The sequence below is a fragment of the Electrona antarctica genome (assembly GCF_951216825.1).
Source record: "Electrona antarctica genome assembly, chromosome: 6".
NCBI classification, from domain to species: Eukaryota; Metazoa; Chordata; class Actinopteri; order Myctophiformes; family Myctophidae; genus Electrona; species Electrona antarctica.
Genome location: NC_136811.1, coordinates 44,104,477 through 44,128,741, shown reverse-complemented (window position 1 = coordinate 44,128,741; position 24,265 = coordinate 44,104,477). Strand labels below are relative to the sequence as shown.

The 24,265-nt window shown below is 44.9% G+C and overlaps 2 protein-coding genes across 2 annotated transcripts in view; one reads left to right on the top strand and one right to left on the bottom strand.

Annotated features, from left to right (window-relative positions):
* The window catches only part of eif3ea (eukaryotic translation initiation factor 3, subunit E, a), a 53,493-nt gene that overhangs the window by 12,338 nt on the left and 16,890 nt on the right, over window positions 1–24,265 (top strand). Inside the window, exons 6-9 of the mRNA XM_079503363.1 lie at window positions 4,439–4,564; window positions 5,295–5,419; window positions 8,545–8,671; window positions 10,710–10,811. Of these exons, the coding sequence (XP_079359489.1) occupies window positions 4,439–4,564; window positions 5,295–5,419; window positions 8,545–8,671; window positions 10,710–10,811 (480 nt within the window). The remainder of the gene's footprint in view (window positions 1–4,438; window positions 4,565–5,294; window positions 5,420–8,544; window positions 8,672–10,709; window positions 10,812–24,265) is intronic.
* On the bottom strand, window positions 18,072–20,831 carry LOC306924374 (ATP-dependent zinc metalloprotease YME1L1-like; the record flags this gene model as incomplete). The annotated part of the gene is made up of 1 exon (XM_079502869.1): window positions 18,072–20,831. The coding sequence occupies one exon, from the start codon at window positions 20,829–20,831 to the stop codon at window positions 18,072–18,074; it is 2,760 nt and encodes a 919-aa protein (XP_079358995.1).

Genomic DNA, 24,265 nt, shown 5'->3' with positions numbered 1-24,265 from the left:
TTGTAAGCTAAGATCATAACGTTTAGAGTGAGGAGCCGCAAATCAGGCTGGTTTTGGGTCTAAAAAGAAGAATCCGAGATATTAGCGTTCTAAGAATCTGCGTCCCCATAGACAGCATAAGACCAGCGGATTTTCCATTTCCGTTTTTATTTATTTGTGTTATGAGAGCACACAGGACAAAATTGATCACCGTAATCAATTGATATTAAAAAATCACACCCGTGTGAACTGAGTGGTGTAAGGTCTTATATAGACTGATCAGCTGTGGTCTGACGTACTGTCTGACGTAATGAAATCACACCCGTGTGAACTGGGTGACCATAGCAACCATGCTCATTTTTTTTGGTACGGACAGACATGTAAACTAACAAAGCCAGTTGTAGGAGTGGTTTACACCACTCAAAAAGGCGTGAAAGGGCGATTTCGGTGCCGAGTGGCGAGCGCCATTAGAAAACGGGCGTGAAAAGGCGATTTCTGCGATAATTTTCGATACATTTATTAAAATAGTGCGATCGTTTGTCATAAGGTCCAAAAATATTCCACCATCGCGAGTAAACAAGGAAGAAGAACGGAGCCACCTGGACACTGCCATGATTCTCCATAGGATTGCATTGGCACTCAATTACCCAGCAGCCCTGAGAAGCGAGTTTTCTTCCGGTCATGTGATCTAAACGTGTGACGTATCACGTGACGATTGTCAGCGGAAAACCTTGTATGTCTTAATTTTCCCCCTCCTACCTGCCATCCTGTCTTATAACTAACTGTAGTTCATTCACATATCTGAGTCTACATTACCCTAGTCTGAGGAGGGGAAAAAAAGAGTATACTCTAATACTCTTCTTTCCCAATTACTGGGATTCCAACGGAAACCTGATCTTTTTTTGGTGTTTCCCCTACTTGTGGATCTGTCATGTCTCACAGTCCACTCCACTGGCTGTCCGATGGAGAAAGGGGGTGTGTGGTTTGCGTCTAGGTTTCTCTGGCCGCACACCAGACACCCGCCCTGACTTCCTGCTTGACTCATGTCACTGCGTCTGGTGTTTGGTGTTATCATGGGCTACTGTTGGCCAGAGTTTCCCATGAGCCTGAGGGTGTAGCCCGGCCTCCACTATAGAGTGATTGCCATGCCGAAGTTCAGAGGAATTTCTCAACCTGAGTTTGATTACCTGATTATTTTTGTTTGTTTTAAGCCTTTTATTATAATCAGAAACGGTATCCTACAACCTTTGTGAGGGAGAATATCCGTGCCGAGATTGTTGGGGTCAGTTCATATTTCAACCTAATTATGTTATCATAATAAGAGTTGTCTTGAGACTTTTGTAACATAATTCCACAGGGGTAATGATTGGAGATTATTTCAATCACCATGTTATTTGTAAATTGTTTGAAAGTTTCTAGGGCTGGTTTAAATAACTTTATTTACTTCAGCATATAGCATTTTATTTGAAAGAAAACCTCAATTGACATTCTCTTACATGCATTATACTGTATCAGGCTATTTCTTTTTTGAGTGGTGTAAACCACTCCTACAACTGGCTTTTGTGTGCATAAAAAAATGACCATGGTTGCTATGTTCAAAATAATTTCTGACGTAATTAAATCACACCCGGGTGAACTGGATGACCATAGCAACCGTGGTCATTTTCTCTGCACAAAAAAAGCCAGTTGTGAAATCACATCCAGGTGTGATTTCATTACGTCAGACCACAGCTGATCAGTCTATATAAGACCCTACACCACTCAGTTCACACGGGTGTGATTTTTTGAGTGCAAACCACTCCAACAACCAGCTTTGTCTGTATCTATGTGTCTATGTGTCTATGTATGTGTGTACCTGTACGTGTGTGTACCCAAAAAAATGAGCATGGTTACTATGGTCACTGACATTACGTCAGACCACAGCTGATCAGGCTATATAAGACCTTGCACCACTCAGTTCACACGGGTGTGATTTTTAAAGGTATATTCAGTGATGTCACTTCATTCAAATATCACTTCTTTTTTTGTTTTGTTGTGATAATCCTCCTTACTATAGAGTGTGCTGACCATATAAGGAGTTCCTCTCCCTGTCACCATGTAACCCCTGGGGTCAAAAAACGTAGGTTTTGTTTTTAGCTAGGTGGCCCAGCCTTCATCCAATCGGGATAGATATGGGCCTTCCGCCAATCATGATCGAGCGGGGGCGAGCCTTGGTGTGCGTGCTGTTGGCCTGTTGCGTGTCCCCCCACTGTATTGCGTGCATGTGCACATCTTGTTACTGGGGCAGACCGGGGAGTTCTCCAAATCACTTCATGCTCCTTTTAAATAGGCTATGGTAATCTTTGGTTAGTGAGGGCGACCTTTAATTAATTGTGTAAGATATTGCTTACAGAAAGCGCAGACAGTAAGTTATTTTAAGTTCTTCTCAGAGAACCTAATTAAAGATTTAAAAAATCTCACCTGTTATAACTTAATAATTATAATATAGTTATAACTATAAATATCATCATACATCACATTCTGTGCTCAGCCAATCAGCTGAGCACATTCCGTGCTCATACAGACACACAAAGCTGTGCATAGCCGCTCAAAAATCAGGCCGTACTGAATAGCCTCCACCTCTATCTGTCTATTCCTTTCTCTGACTCTCTCTCTATCTCTCTCTCTCTCTCTCTCTCTCTCTCTCTCTCTCTCTCTCTCTCTGTGAATCAGTCTCTGAGTCGGTCTCTTTCTCAGTCTCTTACCTCCCTCTACCCTTCTAGCCTTGTTGATCAAAGCCCCCAGACATGTGTTTCCCAAACCCGTAGTAGCAGCAGCAGTGGTACACTTCATTATAGACCCCTCAGAGAGGCCAGAGTGTTTTCACAAGGGATTTGTCCTGAGGTCAATGCAAAGTCAAAGGAACAGGGGATGCCAACCCCCGTCCCCCCCCCCACACACACACAGACACACACACCACCCATCCCCTTGAGATGCTAGGTGTGCCTGCCCTCCCCATCCATACCCTTCAGCTTGATTGTTGTTCTTCCAGATTGGTAGCGTAGCTCATTTTTCACTTAATTGCAGTTGATGAAACAATTTCAATTTCGTTTTTTCCAGGTATGGCGGGTAGGAGAAACCAAAGGTTTAATCTAGAGGCGTGGCGGGCCACAACAGCGATACACATCTAAACACAGACCAGTCTACAGCTCTTTTATACTGATTAGAGGGTATCTGACCCGTGCACTAGTGTGGTATTACAATGTCACAGACAGCCCGACCCTTGGCCTCATGACCCTGTCTCAATAACATTTGAACCCTGAAGCTTGCTGAAAAGTGTTCGTGACCAAATGGGCAGCTTGACCTGGCTCGAGTTGGGTTAAATGATCGTTAATCCACTTGAAAAAGGACAAATTGCCTGCGAAATAAAAGGTTAATCAAATGTTCCCATTTGCACATTTTTAAGATGTTAGAATTGGCTTCCTTAACCCATTTTGACCTGAGATCAGATTCTAAAAATGTCTGTTTCTATGTCAGAAACAGACAGCGCTCGGTGGCGCGCTATGAGCTTGTAGATCTGCTATTTTTCAATAGCTAAAGCATAACATAATGCTAACACCAAAAGGGGTTCCCGCCCAAAATGGGTTAAGTAAACAAGGCACCAACCTAATATTTCAGCAGTGTCCAGTTGTATAGAAAGCAGTTACACACATGCTTCAAATATGGCTCCATTTACTGTGGTAATCTGAAAGTATCGTTCAGCATGGCCATCTGCAATGCAGTGGTTGTTGTATCTCAAATACAGCAAATTATGTTTTTATAAAAAGCTAAACAGTCTTTCATGATCCATTTCTCTTTTTCTGTCATGCCCCATTCCCCCTGGATGACATAATTTAATTCATTTATCTAGTATAAATAAGAAAAGTGACTGCACCAAACGGCAGTGCCACCGAAGCCAAGCAAGTAGTAGGAACAGCCTGTGCTCAGTGTCCAAGGATGCAGATGTTATTGAACACTCTCAGTCAGCCCACTTGAAGAAACTTTTAATCAGGGTTCAGTCTGCCAAGTAATGTGGAAAAATGTTGTTTCATGTGTTCTGCCCAAGCCCCCAGTAAGGCTATCCAACGTTGAAGCTGCCACTACCTACTGGCAAAAAGTGGAACTGCAGCACGTTCATGGAGGTGGACGGAAGTTCATGACGTCATGTGCGTCATCCCAGGACCTCAAATTTGAGGTCCGGGCTTAACTTCCGCTCACTCGAGCCATTGAGTTATAATTGTACTTCCGGCAGTCTTTCGGATGCTTCAAAACGCCACTGAGCAACTTCCATCGAAATTAATAGCGGGGGGGGGGGGGGGGGGGGGGCTAATGCTCCGGTTCGGTCTCTATCCTTTTATTACTTTATGGTTCTACCTGCTGTTTATTTTCTAACAGGTTTTAACAAGTGTGCCATGCTGTCCGTCTCTCTGTCCCCATGCAGGTCCCGGCCACGGACAGGAATGCCCTGAGCTCTCTTTGGGGCAAGCTGGCCTCTGAGATCCTGATGCAGAACTGGGACGCTGCCATGGAAGACCTCACTCGCCTGAGAGAGACTATCGATAACAACGTAAATGCCCCACCTCTCAGAATATGATAGCTCGTTTAGATTGCCTTACATAGAGTCTCATATTGACCGCTTTACTTATCAGGGCAGCTGCCCTGTGTTTTTTTCTTTTCTTTTTTTTTTTACCACATTCCGCCTAAGCACAAGCACTGATCTGACTACTTAATAACTATTTTAGATTTTCAGCCCGACTGGTGGCAGGCTCAAATGATATCAATGTCCTTCCTTCCATCCCTCCATCCAACTCTCCCTATATATCCCCACCTTAATTATTTTTCTCCCAGGTCTGTACTGTATATATACGTACCCCGCCGCTAGGGGACGTTATTTGCTAGGTCCGTATATATACAGACCCCAACGTATACTCGTGTATATAATGGTTGAGCCCCACGGCAGCATTTAACATTGATCCAGTTGCTATGGCAACGCCTCTTTCACCAGCTATGGGACGTTAAATCTGATCTCAGTTTTCCTCGGTTACGAGCAGGATTTTCAAACCTCCATAAATCGGAATCCAGCAGAGCTGTCCATGGTGGATCTTCAGCCATCCAAATTTCGATTGTAATTTGTGACTTATGTACTGCGTCGCTCCCGACATGTAAATGCTTCTGGCAAGAGGTAAACAGTGTGTGCTTGTGCTAATTATACTAAGTGTATTATACTTAGACCCTTAATGTTGTATTAACTCTTTCTGGCTGTCTCCTTCCTTTCCTTCTGCTTTTCTCCATTTCAGTCTGTAAGCTCCCCTCTTCAGTGTCTCCAGCAGAGGACATGGCTCATTCATTGGTCACTGTTTGTCTTCTTCAACCATCCCAAAGGCAGAGACAATATTGTCGAACTCTTCCTGTATCAGCCTCAGTAAGCATAAGTCTACACACATATTTCATAAAGCACTATTTCCAAGACCTGACCAAATTACATTTTCTCCATTTGCCCAGAAATTCAAGCTGCTTATATATGTACAAATGGAACCAAATGGACCCTTACGGTTTCATTTGTACACTCTTACTTAGGGTTGAGTACCGAATTCGATACGTGATTGGGTACCGACCCAATCACGTCGGTGACCACATCCTTGGTCGGTTGCATCCGTTACAGTTTGGCTCCTGACATTTTAATGACCGCGTTAGTATACTTGTTACGTTATGTAAAAATAGCCGACAACTTCGGAGGATTAAATGTTTATTATGATCCGATCTACTCTCACACTAGCCTGTGTGGTCACTGATCCCCCCCCCCCCCCCCTCCACTTGCTGTGCAGAGCAGCAGTCTCACTCCGTGTTGAATGTGAAAGCGCTGAAAAATCCCTTTTCTGTATGAATCAAACAAGGGAAAGGTAGTCCCTACATGTGTCTGTAGTTCCGACCACCTGGAAAGCGTAATTGATCGGTTGAAACAAACTTTTTAAGCATGTTTTAGTTAGCCAGTCAGCGTTTTGACAACTCCCATTGCTAGGCAACACCTTGTGCAGCGCTCCTGGACATGTTTTGCGCTGCATGCGCACAGCCATATTTTAAAATACGGAACAAGGTCAATAATAATGATGAAATAAAATAAAAAGTACCGAAAACGATACCGAAAGAGGTACCGTACCGATTCCCACGTATGGCATACCGTATCCGTTCAAAGGTGAAAAGCATCCCTACTCTTACTGTGTATACTTGGATCATCCAAGAGTACTCCTGAACATCGGCAGGCCCATTGGACTCTCCCAGCACCAGCAAAGGACAAATACCCACAAGAGAAATGGAAAACAAAGAGCTGCACCTTAGCTGAACCTTGGCTCCTGGGGGGTTTTGGCCCAGTAAGGTGGACCCAAATGGGCATAGAGCAGCTCTGCTGGCAGACTTTCCCCTCCATTCTGTGAGATCTGGAGGGAAAAGTTGGACATATTTTATTAGAGTAACTCAATTTCGAGAAAACCATTTGCTATTATAACGTTGTTTGGGGGAGGGGGCTTCTTCATGAACCCTGCTGGTATTTTTAAAGTGGTTACAGTCAGTGTGTTTTTGTGTGGTCTGTTTACTCTCCAAGTTGAGAAGAATGCCATGTGTACAGCAGAGCGGAAACTTGATACAGTGTGTTAAAATTTACACACCACCTATTTTGATGTTTTTCTCCCCTCCTCCCCCTGCTCTGATTGTAGGTTTCTGTAATTGAACAGATGATTGCGCTCCACAGACAGAATGACAGGCTACCACAACACAGCACATTGGCCTGCCTGGTTTTTTGAATTTTGCTCGGTTTTTAATTTTATTGTGGATGATTAAGGATGGCTGCCCAATAATTAGTCATGAAAAGGCTCTCCTCCAGCAGCCATCTGTGTGCACAAACTGAGGCAGTTTTGTATGCTTTGCAGTCTCACAGTCGAGAAACCTCATGTTTCCCCAGTGAGGCTTGGCATTTGTCCCCCATCGCTTGACCATTACTTCCTTTGGCTGAAGTCGGTGACCAGTGGCTGGCCTTCAGTTCCACATTTGACCTCCCTTACCTCTGGAGTCAGCAGATGTTGGCCAAAGTGTTGTTTGTGTACTAATGGCAGCCCACACCGAGTTCAAGGGCATTTGTGTAAGAAGGGAACGATGCCCAACAACAACTGTGATGCAGGTGCAAACTGGACAAATAATACTGTGGTAATGCAATCCAAGCACTCACTTGATTGTCTGTATCACTCGTTCTACATCATTATCTTCTCCAGATGGGCCATGAAATTGGAACTTGTTTCCCTGTCTCTCGCCTGCTTTCTCATAGCCCTCCCCCATCAGCACCACCATGACTCTCTCCTCATCCATCCCACCACCCATCCTGCCCGCCACTGATATAGCCCTGTCCCTCGTTGTGTTGAAAATGTTTTGAACAGGGGAAATTTGAACTCTCCTTGATTCCTTGGCTGCATGCCGCAGAAGCATCTTCAGTCGCTGGTACAGCAGTGTCGTTGCCCCAAACTCCAAAATGATTAAATCCCATAAGTGGGGTCGGGTGAATGTTACCGCTCTTTTCTTTCCCCAATCCCCTTACAAATCCCAGATATGGCACAGTGACTCATGCAGGATTGCTCGCTATTGGAGCCCCCCTGGAGAGAGAGTAGGTGTAAGCTAATCAGGAACACAGTGTGTTGCGGTCGGCCACGGAGTCAAGCAACTACAAAGGGAGAGGAGAGGGCTTCTCTAAGCCTGGCCTGACACAGCCCGCTGCTGTTTTTAGACGCAACATCATAACTGCCACAGGCCACTTGTCCCTTTAATTGTTTCAGCTAATTAAACCGTAGCTCGATGCTCTCCCTCTCTTTCTGTCTCCTTCTCCCCCTCTGTTCCTCTGGCCAAATCTATTGGAGAGCTGAACGGGGCCCACTCTCTGTGGTAGGGGGAAAACTCCACTTCCTCTGTTCACATTTAATTTGGCCAGAAGGGGTTGAGTGGAGGGCGAAGTTCAAATATAGATGCATGGATAAGGATAAGGAGTGGTCCCGATATAATGAATGCCGATTGCTCGTGCATCTTGACATGGCAGGCGTTGTGCATGCGTAGGCCCTACATGTTTTGTTTTTTACAGAAACGCTGTCTCAAGAGTCCAAATGTTGTCTGGGGTTAGAATCAGCCTCTTAACAAGGCCTACTCTCTCGTGCTCAGCCCTCAGCCAGTTGACCTGTGGTTGAAACACAAGGCCTTGATGGATAGGGTTTCAGCTACTGGGCAGGTCTCTGCTGCTCAGTGATCTGTATCTACTACCCAGGGTGAGTTCTCCCTCCCTCCCCCGCACAGGACACTAATGAAAGAGAAGGCTTAAAGCCGGGACCCGCATCCCCACACAGACTGTCCCGGTAGGACTCTTATCTGTTTAGCTAGAAAAGGCTACTTCTCCATCCTAAATGCCACGAGCCTCGCAAGCGGCCAAAATGTCCCATTGTGTGTCCCTCTAAAGATCACATTCCTCCTTAACTCTGGTTTGGTGAGTGATGTTGACCTTTAATTTTCTTGCTCCAGATACCTCAACGCCATCCAGACCATGTGCCCCCACATCTTGCGTTACCTCACCACAGCAGTCATCACAAACAAGGATGTCCGCAAGCGGCGACAGGTTCTGAAAGATCTGGTCAAGGTCATACAGCAGGTAAAACTCTCCCCTTACACCCTTATGTTATATTAAGAGTACAGATCGTTAACCGTTTCCGTACATAGGATGTCGCCACGCGTCCTAGGGGTCCCAATCGATGCGTACATAGGACGTCTGAGGACGTCCTAGCGCATCCTCAATGATACGGGGCGAGATAAGAATATTCTGAATTTTTTCCTTTTTTTAATTTGTCAGTTCGCCTTTCGGCTACCGTATGCTACGCTCTAGGCAATTGTTAGCTTATCATTGACTTAGCCGTTAGCGCGGCGGAAATAATGACTCGTCTCTCCTAATCCTCATCCGTCTCCCGCAAAATATGAATGCTTTTTGGATCATATATCGTATAAACTAAAACGATCGCAATGTAAGCTAGCTATGTAAAGTAAACTTTTTTTTTAGTGGATTGTTTCCGGGTCATGGGTTTCCGAGTAAAAGCGGCCATGTTGTTCCGGCACCCCAGAGCTCCTATTTTGAAGGACTTCCGGCACTGATTGTGTTAAGGGTTCATTACTTACTGGTCTGGGAATCCGTTCAGGCAGGCATCAATGAGTGTGTAACTGACCATGTACTGTATACCACATTGACACAGTGGCCATTTTGCTTTTACATCATACTCTGCATGCATGCTGAACAATTAAGTAAGTCTGCGTGCATGCTTATGAGTATGAAGAGCAAAATGGCCACCGTGTGAATATGGTCAATAGCCTTTGTGGTACTTCCTTTTTAAGAGTAGAATGAGTTTAAGCCCCAGCTGGAGAGGTCTTGAACCCATTAGGTTTGATGAATGGCAGTGCAGTCTGATTGTAGTGTATCCGATGCTTTCCCCACCAATGACAGTAGCTTCTTCAGACATCAATGGATCTGAAATCCAAATAAGCGCCGTCTCGGTGGGTTCTGGGTAATCACTAAAACATGTGCTTGGTGCTCCGTGTTAAGGCCCTAAGTCCTTTTGGGACTCATCCTCAAGCAAGGCTTGGAACTGCTTATGAGAGTTTTAGTGTGTGTTTTTACTCAAGTTCTTGTAACGTGTGGTGTTCATTTAGCAAAATCCCAAAGCCCATACCGCTTGTGCAAGGACACACTGTGATTGGCCAGTAGCCACTTTGAGTGGCAGTTTGGGCAAACACTCACCCCAAAACATGATTTACGATTCTGTGCCTATCGGGACGTAACTCGAATGGAGCAGAGTCGGCTCAGGCGAACTTTGCAACGTTCGGCACAGCGACTCCCTCGCTTTAGCTCGCTTGGCGGTGCCTCTCGTGGCTCAAGTTCGCTTGAGATGGTGCGCCATGGTCGTGGTCAAAACCTATACTTTAGGTGGCACTTCCGCGTTGGCCACAGAAGCGCGGCATGGTTATAAGCACAAACGGTTTAGGCTTTGGTATGTCACGTTATTTCCAGGTGTAATCTTCTTTGGAGGTTCTGGGTTGACATGTTGCGTAAGAGCGCCCTCTATCGTAAACACTGAAGACACCAATATATGTCAAGGGCGGTCTGCGCTGGATTGACAATTTGACATCCGTCAATGGCAGTCAATGACAACTACCGCCATGAATGAACTACCGACTGAAACGTTTTTATTCCAATTAAAAGTATTTTAAAATGATAATTGTATTTATCATTTTATATTTTATATCATGTGCAGGAGTATTGCTTCTACACTGGTCGACCCTTGGTCTTCTCTGACACACCTGTCAAGTAGGTGTGCAAGAGTTTTGCTCGTTTAGGTTCTAAAATGTTGAAAATATTAGATATGGAAAATCATCTGAATCTGAAATAAACAGTGTTACTATTAATAATCCAAAACTGCTGCTTATATTAGTAGTACCAGAGATGGAGGCATACTAAGCTATGCATGTCCTTGCAACTATGTTAACATTTGTTTGCAATAATGGAAGGTTAATATTAGCACCTATAAGCAGAACCGTAAAATGATTATCTTTTCTAACTTGGAACTGAATTTTGGTACCCAACACCACTCAAAAAAAACCACACATGCATACCTAATACATTTCTCATATTGTTTTGTTTGCAGGAGTCTTACACCTACAAAGACCCAATTACAGAATTTGTGGAGTGCCTGTACGTGAACTTTGACTTTGACAGTGCTCAGAAGAAGCTAAGGGAGTGTGAGTCGGTAAGTAAGCACTTTCACCACCACCAGTCATTAACTCGTCTCATCTGCTGGCTATCATCACTTTTGTCGTATTGTAGGGGGTAGGAGAAAGGATTTCACACCCAATCCTGGTTTATTGGGCCTCTCCACGTATCGGAGCCTATCGGTCATTGGACGATGCAAAAACGCTTTTTCATGTCATGAAAGGTGCTATAAAAATCAAGTTTTATTATTATTATTTTTTTATTGAGGTGATCAATCCTCATGTTGCAGGTCAGCCCGCTGATCTTTCAGACACAGTAGCTGTGTAGTAAACACCATTAGCAACCATGTGACTGCTCTCTGACTACCTGTCTTTCCAAACACCTTTTGTATTTGATGGAGATCTGTGTGGATCCAGAGCAGACTTATATCATACCGGGGTGATACAGAGGATCCAGGGCAGACTTATATCATACCGGGGTGATACAGATGTTCTGTGTGGATCCAGGGCAGACTTATATCATACCGGGGTGATACAGAGGATCTGTGTGGATCCAGGGCAGACTTATATCATACCGGGGTGATACAGAGGATCCAGGGCAGACTTATATCATACCGGGGTGATACAGAGGATCCAGGGCAGACTTATATCATACCGGGGTGATACAGAGGATCCAGGGCAGACTTATATCATACCGGGGTGATACAGAGGATCCAGGGCAGACTTATATCATACCGGGGTGATACAGAGGTTCTGTGTGGATCCAGGGCAGACTTATATCATACCGGGGTGATACAGAGGTTCTGTGTGGATCCAGGGCAGACTTATATCATACCAGGGTGATACAGAGGTTCTGTGTGGATCCAGGGCAGACTTATATCATACCGGGGGTGATACAGAGGATCTGTGTGGATCCAGGGAAGACTTATATCATACCGGGGTGATACAGAGGATCTGTGTGGATCCAGGGCAGACTTATATCATACCGGGGTGATACAGAGGATCCAGGGCAGACTTATATCATACCGGGGTGATACAGAGGATCTGTGTGGATCCAGGGCAGACTTATATCATACCGGGGTGATACAGAGGATCTGTGTGGATCCAGGGCAGACTTATATCATACCGGGGTGATACAGAGGATCCAGGGCAGACTTATATCATACCGGGGTGATACAGAGGATCTGTGTGGATCCAGGGCAGACTTATATCATACCGGGGTGATACAGAGGATCCAGGGCAGACTTATATCATACCGGGGTGATACAGAGGATCCAGGGCAGACTTATATCATACCGGGGTGATACAGAGGATCCAGGGCAGACTTATATCATACCGGGGTGATACAGAGGTTCTGTGTGGATCCAGGGCAGACTTATATCATACCGGGGTGATACAGAGGATCTGTGTGGATCCAGGGCAGACTTATATCATACCGGGGTGATACAGAGGATCTGTGTGGATCCAGGGCAGACTTATATCATACCGGGGTGATACAGAGGATCCAGGGCAGACTTATATCATACCGGGGTGATACAGAGGTTCTCTTGGAAACCCTATGACTCACATTTTCGGTCAGATTTTTACTATGGCCTGTAATTGTCCATCAGGCTAGTAGTTAACAGTAAAAGCTTTATAAGCAAAGGTCTATGCAGAGGCGTGCAGACACTCATTTTAAGAGGGAGGTCTGTCACAGAGAATCCATTTAAAGCATTTATTTCCATTTTGGTTTGTAATGGCTCAATGGATTATACCATAACAATTCCAAGTGTAGTGCTTGAGCTAAGAATGGAATATGAGTAGCACACTGTGAAAATCCCTCTGTATGTTCGCTATACAACAGTGCTGAAATCCACAGTGATGTGGACATTGTGTTTTGATAACATAGGCTATTTTTGGACCTTCTGAAATAGCCCAGAGAAGACCAGAAGACCCAACAAATTCACAGAAGTGGGCCTCAATTGCACCTGTCAGCATGAGTGTTGCCATCTTTGTCCACACAGTGCATCGGGCACTTACCAACTGTCCACACCGAGCACTATAACTAAAACTATATAGTTGTGGTGTGGACTGTGCGATTCACTTTAGTTCCAATGATTTTTTAAATAATATCTTTATAGTATATCGTTTAATATACAGTATATATCTTTATAGTGCTTGGTGTGGATGGCCCTTGAGGTTCATGAGTGACGGTAAAGTCACACAACTTCTGGCAATTTGAGAATGTTTGACGTCAGACCACGGTTTAGCTAAGTGGCAGTGTGAGATGTTCTACACTCTGTTCCCTGAAGAGGTGTAACTTACTCTGTGATGCCCAGCTAAGGACACACTGTAGGTGGCATTGTCTAGAGTTTCTGGCTCGGCTAGAACAATCCTCCCACACAAAGAATACTGAGCATAATGCATACACTTGTAATGACATAACTTGATACTCATCATGATTCGAGCAGTGAACTACCTTTTAACCCTGCTAGTGGCAGGGCTCTTCAGGCGTGATCATATTTGCGACGTAGGTCTGTCCTTCTGTCCACAACCAACAGCATAGGGTATGTTGAAAACTAATGTTTCGACTGGATTGCTATGGAATTCGCTGATGAGGATGAACCCCATCTGAATTTAGTGATCATGGCCTTTCCTCTAGTGCTACCCTTAGGCTAACATTTCCACTTGCACACGAGATATGTTTAAAATGTGATGGACAGTTGTCTTGAAACTGAGCGCATTCATGCTTGATGGACAGGCGGTTAAATTGCGGGTTTGATTCTTGAGCCAGACGGCCTTTGTTGCATGCCACTCCTTGCATGTCCCTCTCCCTGTTTCCTGTCACACTCTACTGAATCTGAATAAAGGTAGAAAAGACCCCAAAATATATTTTCAAAAATCCATTCACTGCCAAAGTATAAATACATAATCCACCCACTGCCAGCTTTTTTAATTACTTTGTTTATTGTAATAATAATAAAAATGGCAACATTGACAGCTTCATCTAATAAACACACAAGTACATTTTTAGATGGACAGAATTTTAACACACAACAAAGAAACAAAAACAAACTTTTTATGTATGTGATGTATTGCCATGATTTTTGTTCTTGCCTAATGTAAATCGCTCTGGATTAAGAGCGTCTGCTAAATGCCTAAATTGTAATTGTAAATTGTATACAAGGAATACATTGTATACAATACAATACAATACAATACAATACAATACAATACAATACAATACAATACAATACAATACAATACAATACAATACAATACAATACAATACAATAAGAATACAATAAGAATACAAAAAGCATGCAAATACAGAGACAAAACATCCGTAAAACAGTCCATGTCACATCCATAATAATAAACAGCGCAGCACCCTAACCACAGAAGACCAATTCAAATCAACACTCCAGCAGACTTCACACATCCTCAAGCAGAGAAGGATTCAATTTCTGGACGAATTGACAGAATGGAGCCCATATCCTCGCAAATCTATCAGAAGAGATATAAAGAACCATTTAATGAGAATCTAATCTTTTCCAATTTCAGACAGTACAAGATGTCCCTTATCCAGTGAGAGTTGGAAGTGGGTGATTTCCAATTAGTCAAGATTAGTTTCCTAGCCAATAGAGTGACAAAAGCCAAAACATCCGGGATGCACACACAGATTAGACACACCAACGGACCGACATGCGGAAACAACGGTCGGACATGAGGTCGGAGATGAGGTCGAACATGCGCTGCTCCGTGTTTGCGGTTAGGATTAGGTTAGGGTTTGAGGTAGGTTGTCGGTCTAATGACACTCGGACCAATAGTATGTCTAAACTAAAGCCTGTACCCAAAACATCGTTCTCTGATTTAGAGAGTGAGGGGAAAAGCCCAAAAAACCCTCAAAGGGATAGGTTCCATATGCCTTTTTTTTGTTTTTACTTATCTTTTAATTAGTCGCAGGATATTTATCTACTATGAATGATCCCCCGGCCGTAATGTTTGTTTTGTTAAAGTGACGATCCGTTCCCTAGTTAAGGCCCATTGAAAATACCATCATGGTAGACGCGGAAGAGGGGCGACACAGAAGCGGGATACAGGCGTTTTTAAAAGTGCTGTATCTAGGCAGCAGTTTTTTTTGCAATAACATGATTTCCTGGTTCCTGGCTAAAATGAGACTCAAACGGTGACTCATAGGTTAGCGAAGAGCGCATTCTAGGGTAAAAATCACACGCGTGTGAAGTGAGGGGCGCTAATATATTAAATCAACTCATGTTGATTAGGTGATGTAATGGTGATGTAAAACAAACGGTGCCAACACAAACATTAAACACCATTAACACAATCAGTGCCGGGATTTCTTTCAAAATAGCAGCTCGGGGTGCCGCGCAGATATGGCAGCTTTTACTCTGAAAGCCCCCCCTTCCGTTCCGTACAAAAACCGGGAGGAATAATATTGCTTGCTTTCCTCGCTATGATTACGATAAAGTCGCTGAATAATCCCTCGTGTTCATATTTTGAACGAGAGGCATGTTGAAGTCAGAAATTAAGAGCTTAGTATATCCATCTGGTCAAAACCACGGAGAGCTCCCTAGATTAGAATATACATTCTTTCTGAGCCGTAAACAGGGAAGTGAACGGCAACGCGCATGCTCGAACAGCAAGGAGTATGGTGCAGAAGGAGAGGCCAACCCCCCAAAAAAAGAATGAAAATGTGCTAGGACGTGTGTACATGTCCTCGCAATCCATCGGTTGGATTGGGTGCATGTGTTTGGTCTGACTAGTCATTGGTCCGAAACACAAACAGGTCCGACAACCCACCTCAAACCCTAACCTAACCATAACCGCAAGCACGGGAGCAGGCGCTAGTCCAAGGTGTGGACGCATGTCGAACCAATGCTCCGTCGGACCATAGTATGCCTCCCGGTTGGATTAGCTATGACGTTTCCACATGTCCTACGGTCTAAATGGGCTAACAATAAAGAGACAATATGACGTAATGAGGCACATTATGACGTACATTTTCCCTTCATTGTCAATGGCGTTTACAAAACAAACATTGAACTAAAGACACACATTAAACCTGTGTATAGGAGGGGCTGGCGCCCCTCAAAAACTAAAAACACAAATTCTCAAGTCATCTTGGGTTTTGGAAAAAAGAATCGTTCAATGTCATCTTTGGCAGTGAAAATGATTTGTGATCCCATGACCTTTCCTCTAGGTCAATGTTTCAACTTGCCCATAAGATCTCATAATCTAATAGAAATAGCCTTTTGGTGAATGCATAAAGAAAATAATTCTGCTACCAATAATGATTACAATTGATTTTTTCTTTTTCATGTTAATTGCCAACAGTTACAGTGATCGCACTGAATTTACACCTGCAGCGGTTCTATTATTCCGTTTTATCCCAAAATGCAATAAAATGGGCATGTCCAAGGTATGTACAGTATACATAAGCGAGCTGTGATCCAAAATTGAGAGCTCCAATGTTCTAGAGTGGTGAGCATTGGACACCTGTGTCTAGCAGGAGAGCTCACAGGCAGGGAGGAGAACAGACTCAGTTTGCTTGTAAACGACCTATACATTTCAGATAAGAAATGGGTCATGCAGTTGTCCAGTAGTTTTCACTCATTTCTCATCTTCAACTGCTAGTTACACACTTTACCAATAAAGTATGTACGCCTAGTCCACACTTACTTCAGAGTACAGCGTGCTTCTGGCTGGCTGCTGCTGTTTCTCGCCACACAGCAAAGGTTGAACATTTCTCACACTTTTCCAACTTTTTGCTGGCTCTACCTCCTTGCCACAGTGGATATAGCGGTGGACAATGCATTGAACCTCGCCGCTTTCTCAGAACACAACAAAAGAATACCACTGCTGGTCCGAATTTAGGTTGACAATGTCAACTTAGACCAGGGGTATTCAACTAGATTAGGCCGGGTGCCACAACTGTAGAATGATTGTGTGTGGGGGGCCGCTACCTTAGAATAGATGTAGACCTATTTGACAGTGCATAAACATAATTGCCTTGGCATTAACAAGCGTCAACAAGCACCAGCTGAACACACACACACACACCTGCCCTTTGCAGTGCTCTAGTCTAAAGTGACTGGACTTTGTCTCATTTCTCTCCAAAAGCCCTTGAATATGATGGAATATATGATTAAGGATTACTGTCTTTATGGTCATCTCACACTTCATATCGCACACATACAAAAAAAAATGTAAAAAACGTTTTCTTTTTTGTATTTTTAAATTCTTCCAGGGGCCACGGACCGCCAGTTGAATAGACCTAGATACATACATAGCAACAAGAACGCCAAATGGGGTTCCCCTCCTGAAGGGTACAAATTACACCTATGTGAAGTGAGCGGTGCAACTATACATTTATAGTTATAGTTACTGTACTGTACTGTACTGTACTGTACTGTACTGTACTGTACTGTACTGTGGTCTGTATACTGTATTGCAGTGCACTGTCTACTGTACTGCCACTTTACTCTGTGCTGTACTCTACTGGCCACTTTAGGTGGTGCAGCTTTCCATGCGTGGACATACATACAGACATACAGCATGAGCATTTGTTAGCGCGTGTTCTCGCCGCCATTCTAAAAAGAATATTCGTAGGTTCTTTAGATGGCACGAAATTCAAACATGAATCCGTTTTTAATCAAAATAGCTGATCTACAAGCCCACAACGTGTTGCAGCATAACGTGTTGAGAGCTTGTAGATCTGCTACCCTTCAAAGCCATGTGCTTGAGCTCCATGATTCATGAATGATGGACTCATTACTTAATCCCCCCGTGCCGTCGCCGAAGCTTCGAATTTGGCTTGTTTTTAGGGCTAAAAGCTTCGACTTCAAAAGAAAAGATCGATGGTCGGCCCTACTAAGAACTACCTTGCACTTAGAACCAGCCAGACAATTGGTAGGTGGAGAACTCTGATCATATGGTTGGCGTAAGTCCTGACGCCACTCTGAGTACTGATATGCCTATATGGGTCGCTAGTGGGGCTGGTATCTGGTTGGTGTCTTACCTTTACCAATAGCCAGGGCCGGATTAATCCTCTCAAGGGCCCCCGGGCTAGACAAAATTTCAGAACAGGTCAGCTCCATATATGGAGATCTAAGGGTTTGAGGTCAGATGTAGAGTTGCTGGCCGGCTCCATATATGCAGATCTAGGTGATGATCCAGTCTTCTCCATGTATGGTTATCCAGGGTTAGATGAGGTCAGTATCGTGATCTTCATCTTTCAGTCTGTGGAAATTAATGAATGAACAAGCCCTCAAAAAGGACGTCGTCGGCTGCCGAGTCTAGGGGGAGCTCGGCAAATTTCCGTCCAGCACCAACTGGATCTGTTTGGCGTCTAGAGTTTCGTAAGTTAGCAGGGCTTCAGCTAGCATCTTGTGCTCCTTACTGTATGTCTGCAAGATGCATTTAGCTCGCTCGTACGAGTCCTGCAGCATTTTACTGACTTCCTGATCGATGGCGGCTCGCCTCCCGGGGCTCTGCCTGCTCAGGTTGGGATAAGTCATGACGCCAAGCTTGTCACTCATTCCGACTCTGGTCACCATCATCTCTGCGATTTGTGTCGCTTTGTCAAGGTCACTCCACGCCCCTGTGGAGACGTTGTCGTATCCAAAAGTAAGCTCTTCAGCCACGCGACCTCCCATGAAGACGTCCATGTCAGCCAACAGCTGGGCTCGTGTCCGGTGCCAGCGGTCGTCCTCTGGGAGCAGAGACACGTGACCGAGAGACTGGCCTCGAGGCATAATGGTGGCTTTATGGATGGGCGTTGCATCCTTGTTGTAGAGGGCGACGATGGCGTGGCCAGACTCATGGTAGGCTGTGATGGTCTTGTTTTTCTTGTCAATCTGTGCACTCTTCCTCTCAGGACCCATGAGAATCTTGTCCTTGGCGAACTCCAGATACTCCATCGTAACCGCCAGCTTATTGTCTGCGGCTGCCTTCAGGGCAGCCTGGTTGACCAGGTTCGCCAGAGAGGCACCAGAGAAGCCCACGGTGCCCCGAGCGATGATATGTGCGTCCACCGCAGGGTCTGCTTTGACCTTGGACAGGTACCAGTTGAGAATGTCAGTGCGGCCTTTCACGTCGGGCATGGGGACCATCACCTGCACATCAAATCTCCCAGGCCTTACCAGAGCTTTATCTAAAAGCCATGCCATGTTTGTAGCACCGATAACAATGACACCTTCATTTGGTATGAACCCATCCATCTCTGCCAGCAGCTGGTTTATGGTTTGTCTGTGTCCGTTCTGTGAATCTGTCCTATTGCCCCCGATACTGTCCAACTCGTCAATGAAAATTACACAAGGAGATTGATTTTTTGTCCTATTGAAGAGTTCCCTGACGCGGCTAGCGCCAACACCCTCATATACCTCATCAAACGCTGATCCAGAGGCATAGTAGAAAGGCACGCCGGCCTCCCCCGCCACAGCTCGAGCCAAGAGAGTCTTCCCCGTACCTGGGGGGCCATACAGGAGGATCCCTTTAGGGAGTTTTCCACCTAGACAACTGAATTTTTGGGGATTCCTGAGATACTCCACGACAACTTGAAGTTCATTCTTTGCTTCATCCACTCCTTTGACATGTTCAAATTTCACATCTGGGATCTGGATGGTCACATGTTGGATCTGGTTGGTCTCAAAATCCATGAGGATCTTGTCCTTGGCGAACTCCAGATCCTTCATCGTAACCGCCAGCTCATTGTCTGCGGCTGCCTTCAGGGCAGCCTGGTTGACCAAGTTCTCAAGAGAGGCGCCAGAGAAGCCCTCGGTGCCCCGGGCGATGATCTGTGCGTCCACCGCAGGGTCTGCTTTGACCTTGGATAGGTACCAGTTGAGAATGTCAGTGCGGCCTTTCACGTCGGGCATGGGGACTGTCACCTGTACATCAAATCTCCCAGGCCTTACCAGAGCTTTTTCTGCCATGTTTGTAGCACCGATAACAATGACACCTTCATTTGGTATGAACCCATCCATCTGTGCCAGCAGCTGGTTGATGGTTTGTCTGGAGTGTCCGGTCTGTGAATCTGTCCTATTGCCCCCGACGCTGTCCAAATCGTCAATGAAAATTATACAGGGAACTTTAGCTTTTGCCTTTTGGAAGAGTTTCTTGATGTTTATATCATCAAACTCTGATCCAGAGGCGTAGTGGAAAGGCACGCCGGCCTCCCCCGCCACGGCTTGAGCCAGGAGAGTCTTCCCTGTACCTGGGGGGCCGACCAGGAGGATCCCTTTAGGAAGTTTTCCACCTACTACACTGATTTTTTGGGGATTCCTGAGACACTCCACGACATGTTGAAGTTCTTTCCTTGCTTCATCCACTCCTTTCACATGATCAAATGACACATTTGGTATCTGGTTGGTGTCTACCTCATAGTCGTTAAAGTATTCAGCCAAAGTACCGTCCTTCCACAAACTGTGGATGATACCCACAAGCAAGATGGATATCAATGCCACAATGATTCGGCTCTTGTGTTTCATCACTTGGTCCAGTGACCCGTTCTCTGGTAGCTTGCTGGTTCGAGTGTGAATACCTACTGGGCCATCACAACTAGAGCCCAATTGTCTGATCCTGGATGACAACAGCGTCTTGAACCCACAATGCTGGATCCATACAGGAGAGCTCTGTAGCTCTGAGCAGACAGCACTCAGTGGACTGTGGTATTGTCTGTAGAATGTCGGCGAGCCAAATAAACCCAATGATCCGAGTGAAAAGCCATGTTTGTTCTGGAAGAAGGTGTCTGCTGAGACATGGGTGGACCGCCACGCTGCTGGGATGCGACAGGGTTCCTTTGCGCTCATTGTCGGCATCAACCTGCTGACCAGCTGCACAAGCTGAGCGCTTCTCAGTTCTGACAATCCCAGCTTCTCAAGCGGAGTTCTTCCCAGCTCCCTTGGGCTCACACTGGCTGTTTGGCGCGAGGTCTTGTGTTGGGCAGGGCAGTATTTCGGCAGGGCAGTATGTCTGGCAGCAGATTTCAAGGAATGGAAGGCATTAGAGAGCTGGCTGAGCGGCAGCACCACCTGCTGATGCCGGAATGAAATCATTATATAATAGAGCGCTGTATCTCTGTCTCCACCTGTCTCTGTCTCTCGTCAGTCTCTGTCTGTCTCCCTGTTGGCAACAGTGTTAATTTTGACGGTGAATCAAGCTTTTGCACCAAAAGAGTAATTTCATCATAGATATGTCATAAATGGACTGATATCGCCCAAGTTTGAAGTCATACCATGATGACATAGACTGGCCCATCTAAAAGGAAATGTTTGAGGTCATGAAGGTGTCGTAAGAATGCTTTATTACAGCGATGTTCAACTGTCAGCCTGCGGGAGCAGGGACCCGACGTGGCCTGCAGGCCGAAAGGATTCTGGCAGGATCCTAGACAGGTATCTTGTGGCTCCTGGAACGCATTCCATTTTCCATTCTCAGAATAAATGTTTTTAGAAAAGCATTATTGGATGGTTGGTCGTACACAGGGATGAGTTGTTAGCTTATGTGCATAGCTTGACAATGGCCAGTGACATTGATATGCTAACAGACTGACAGACAGACAAACCAAAGAGATATGTTATGTCTGCGGCCGGTGTAAAGGGCCCTGATTTAGTCATGGCTGTGTTTTGTCCGAGGAAGAACCAGTCCGGTTCAATCTAAATCAGTTCCACTGACTGTTGTCAAGCTGACAGAAGTTACGTACATTATGCAACAGGTAGTTCCGACAAAGAAATCTGATTGGTTGAAATAGCTTTCTACCCGTGCTTCAAACGTGCACCTAATCAAAATATAATATGCTCAGCCGATCAAATCATCGCTAGTATGCAGTGATCAGCCAATCAAATCATTGCTAAAATCCACACAAACAAACAAAGCTGGGCATCAAGAATAAGCTGGGCTGATCAGACTCGTAGTACAGGCAGGTCACACATGGACTATTGATATGTGTCTAGGCTCATTCCAATGTTAATGCACCCTGGTGTGACACTCGGCAGTCGGCAGCCTTTGTAAACTTTGTTGAGGTGTGAAATTAAGGGTTGTTTTTAAACGATCCGTGCACGTGCTCCCTAAAAAACTTCGGGGTAACACCATGGTACCGCATGCAATGACCAATGCAACACTGGTTGCGTGGTTGTAAACCGGATATTTTCAAGTGGCTAATCAGACCATATTTTCTAATCTCTCATTTTAATTGGTGGTAGCCTCTCCAACACTTGACTATGTAACTGTTACTGTGTCATATTACCTCATCTCCTTGTCTATATTAACCCCTGCATCAAAGGCACCGCTCACTTCATTACTGAGGGTCCTCCAACGTCTTGCTTTCCCCCGTGACATGTGGCAGCCAAGTCTATGGACTTTGTGCATGCCCCCAAAGGGACCCCTTACGATTGTGATTTTTATTGCACTGATACTGCTGCTTCATAACGGGCTAATTCTCAATTCACTGTGTACAAAGAAGCTAACGCACACCAAAGTCCTTGTGGCGGTGCCGGCACACGGGAGAAAACTGTAGAGTAAATCTTGAAAAAACAAGAGGGTGACCGGCCGCACACGCCAATAGCCAGAGTGCCAATATTTTATTAGGACAGCAGGTATTAAGACGAAAATGAATCCAACGTTTCGGCGGTTAAGCCTTCATCAGGGAATACAGAGCACATAATGGTTCACACTTAAGTATGGTGCCAGACAGTCATGCAACCAATCAGAAGGGGTTAGGGGAACCCTAACCCCTTCTGATTGGTTGCATGACTCCCCTAACCCCTTCTGATTGGTTGCATGACTCTCTGGCACCATACTTAAGTGTGAACCATTATGTGCTCTGTATTCCCTGATGAAGGCTTAACTGCCGAAATGTTGGATTCATTTTTGTCTTAATACCTGCTGTCCTAATAAAATATTGGCACTCTGGCTATTGGCGTGTGCGGCCGGTCACCCTCTTGTTTTTTCAAGATTTACTCTATAATTCTCAATTCACCTCAGCAGTGGCTTTTGTCCACTAAATGGGTTTTCTCAATAGAGGATAGAGAATGGGTCCACTAAATGGGTGTGTACAAAACATCTGAAACACCCACATCACCTTCGTTTGAACGCAGTTCATGTCTATTTCAGACCCCTACTTGGGTGTTGCTATCTCCCCACACTGCAGCAGTGGCTAAGTTTCTTTTCTCTACTTTGCTTGCTGGCTCAGTTTTTTGCTGGCTCTGTCCACCTGCTGCAGGGGAGAAAGCAGTGGTTGCTCCCTGTCATAAACGATGCATTGAACCTTGCTAATAAAACAAACCTGACCCTACCAATCATTACTGAGATTGTTCGCCTTCCACGCTGTTGCCATCTTGACAGTACAAACCGTAAACTCGTTCAAAAGTTTCGTTGTTTTCAAAACCACAGCCATGGTAGCGGAGAGGGGCTCTTGATAGCATAACTTGTTTAAATCTTTAGTGTCTAGGACAGGGGTTCCCAAAAATGTTTGGACCAGGTACCCCTTTTGGGGTAGACATTTTTCCAGGTACCCCCTCATCTGAAGCGGCCGCAGAAACCTTTCAAGTGTCCTGAGTCTTTTTGTTGTTTCTGCAGCATGCGTCCTGCTGTTACTGTTTGGGGTCACGACAGGTTGACTGATGTTGTAGTTTTAGTAATCATGTCAGCTATTGGCCCAAAGCAAACATGGGAGAAACACAATGAACAACACAAAAAATACGTTTATTGCGCAACTTGGCATAAAGGACCACGTAGATAAACATAATTTTAATGTTAAAAAAAGTTTTTTTATTTTTATTTCGGGTACCCCCTGGCTATGCGTTGCGTACCCCTAGGGGTCCGCGGACCCCACGTGGTCTCACTGAGCATTCGCTACTAGGCTTAGTAGGCTAGCAGGTTAGGCTAGCAGTTTATATGGGACATTTGTGGTTGTACTGGCTAAATATGGCATTAAAAAAAAACACACCCGTGTGAAGTGAGGTGCTCTTATCATACATCATCTCATTCTGGCCAATCACAATTTGCGTCCTCACTTTTGTCATCAATGTGTGTTTATTGTTTACACAATTTTGTGTTGCACAAACCCTCTGTAGCATAACAATGTTTGTGTTTACACAAACCCTCAATGCTGGACATAGGAGGGGATAGCGTCCCTCAAAAATCACTCTTGTGTGAAGTGAGGGGCGCTCTTATCATACATCATCACATTCCGTGGATGATGTATGAAATATGGATTGAGCAAATAATTGAAAAAAATCACACCTGTGTGAAGTGAGGGGCGCTCTTGTCGTCGTAGTCTACCATATTGCCGAATTTCATGAAAAATTATAGCTCACAACACAAACATTGATGACGAAGGTGAGGACGCAAATTGTGATTGGCCTGAATGAGATGATGTATGATGATGAGAGCGCCCCTCACTTCAGACGGGTGTGATTTATTTTAACTGTATGTAGCTGTAATTGTTTTTCTATGGACCTTTTGTCTGCAATAAAGACATTCATTCATGCAT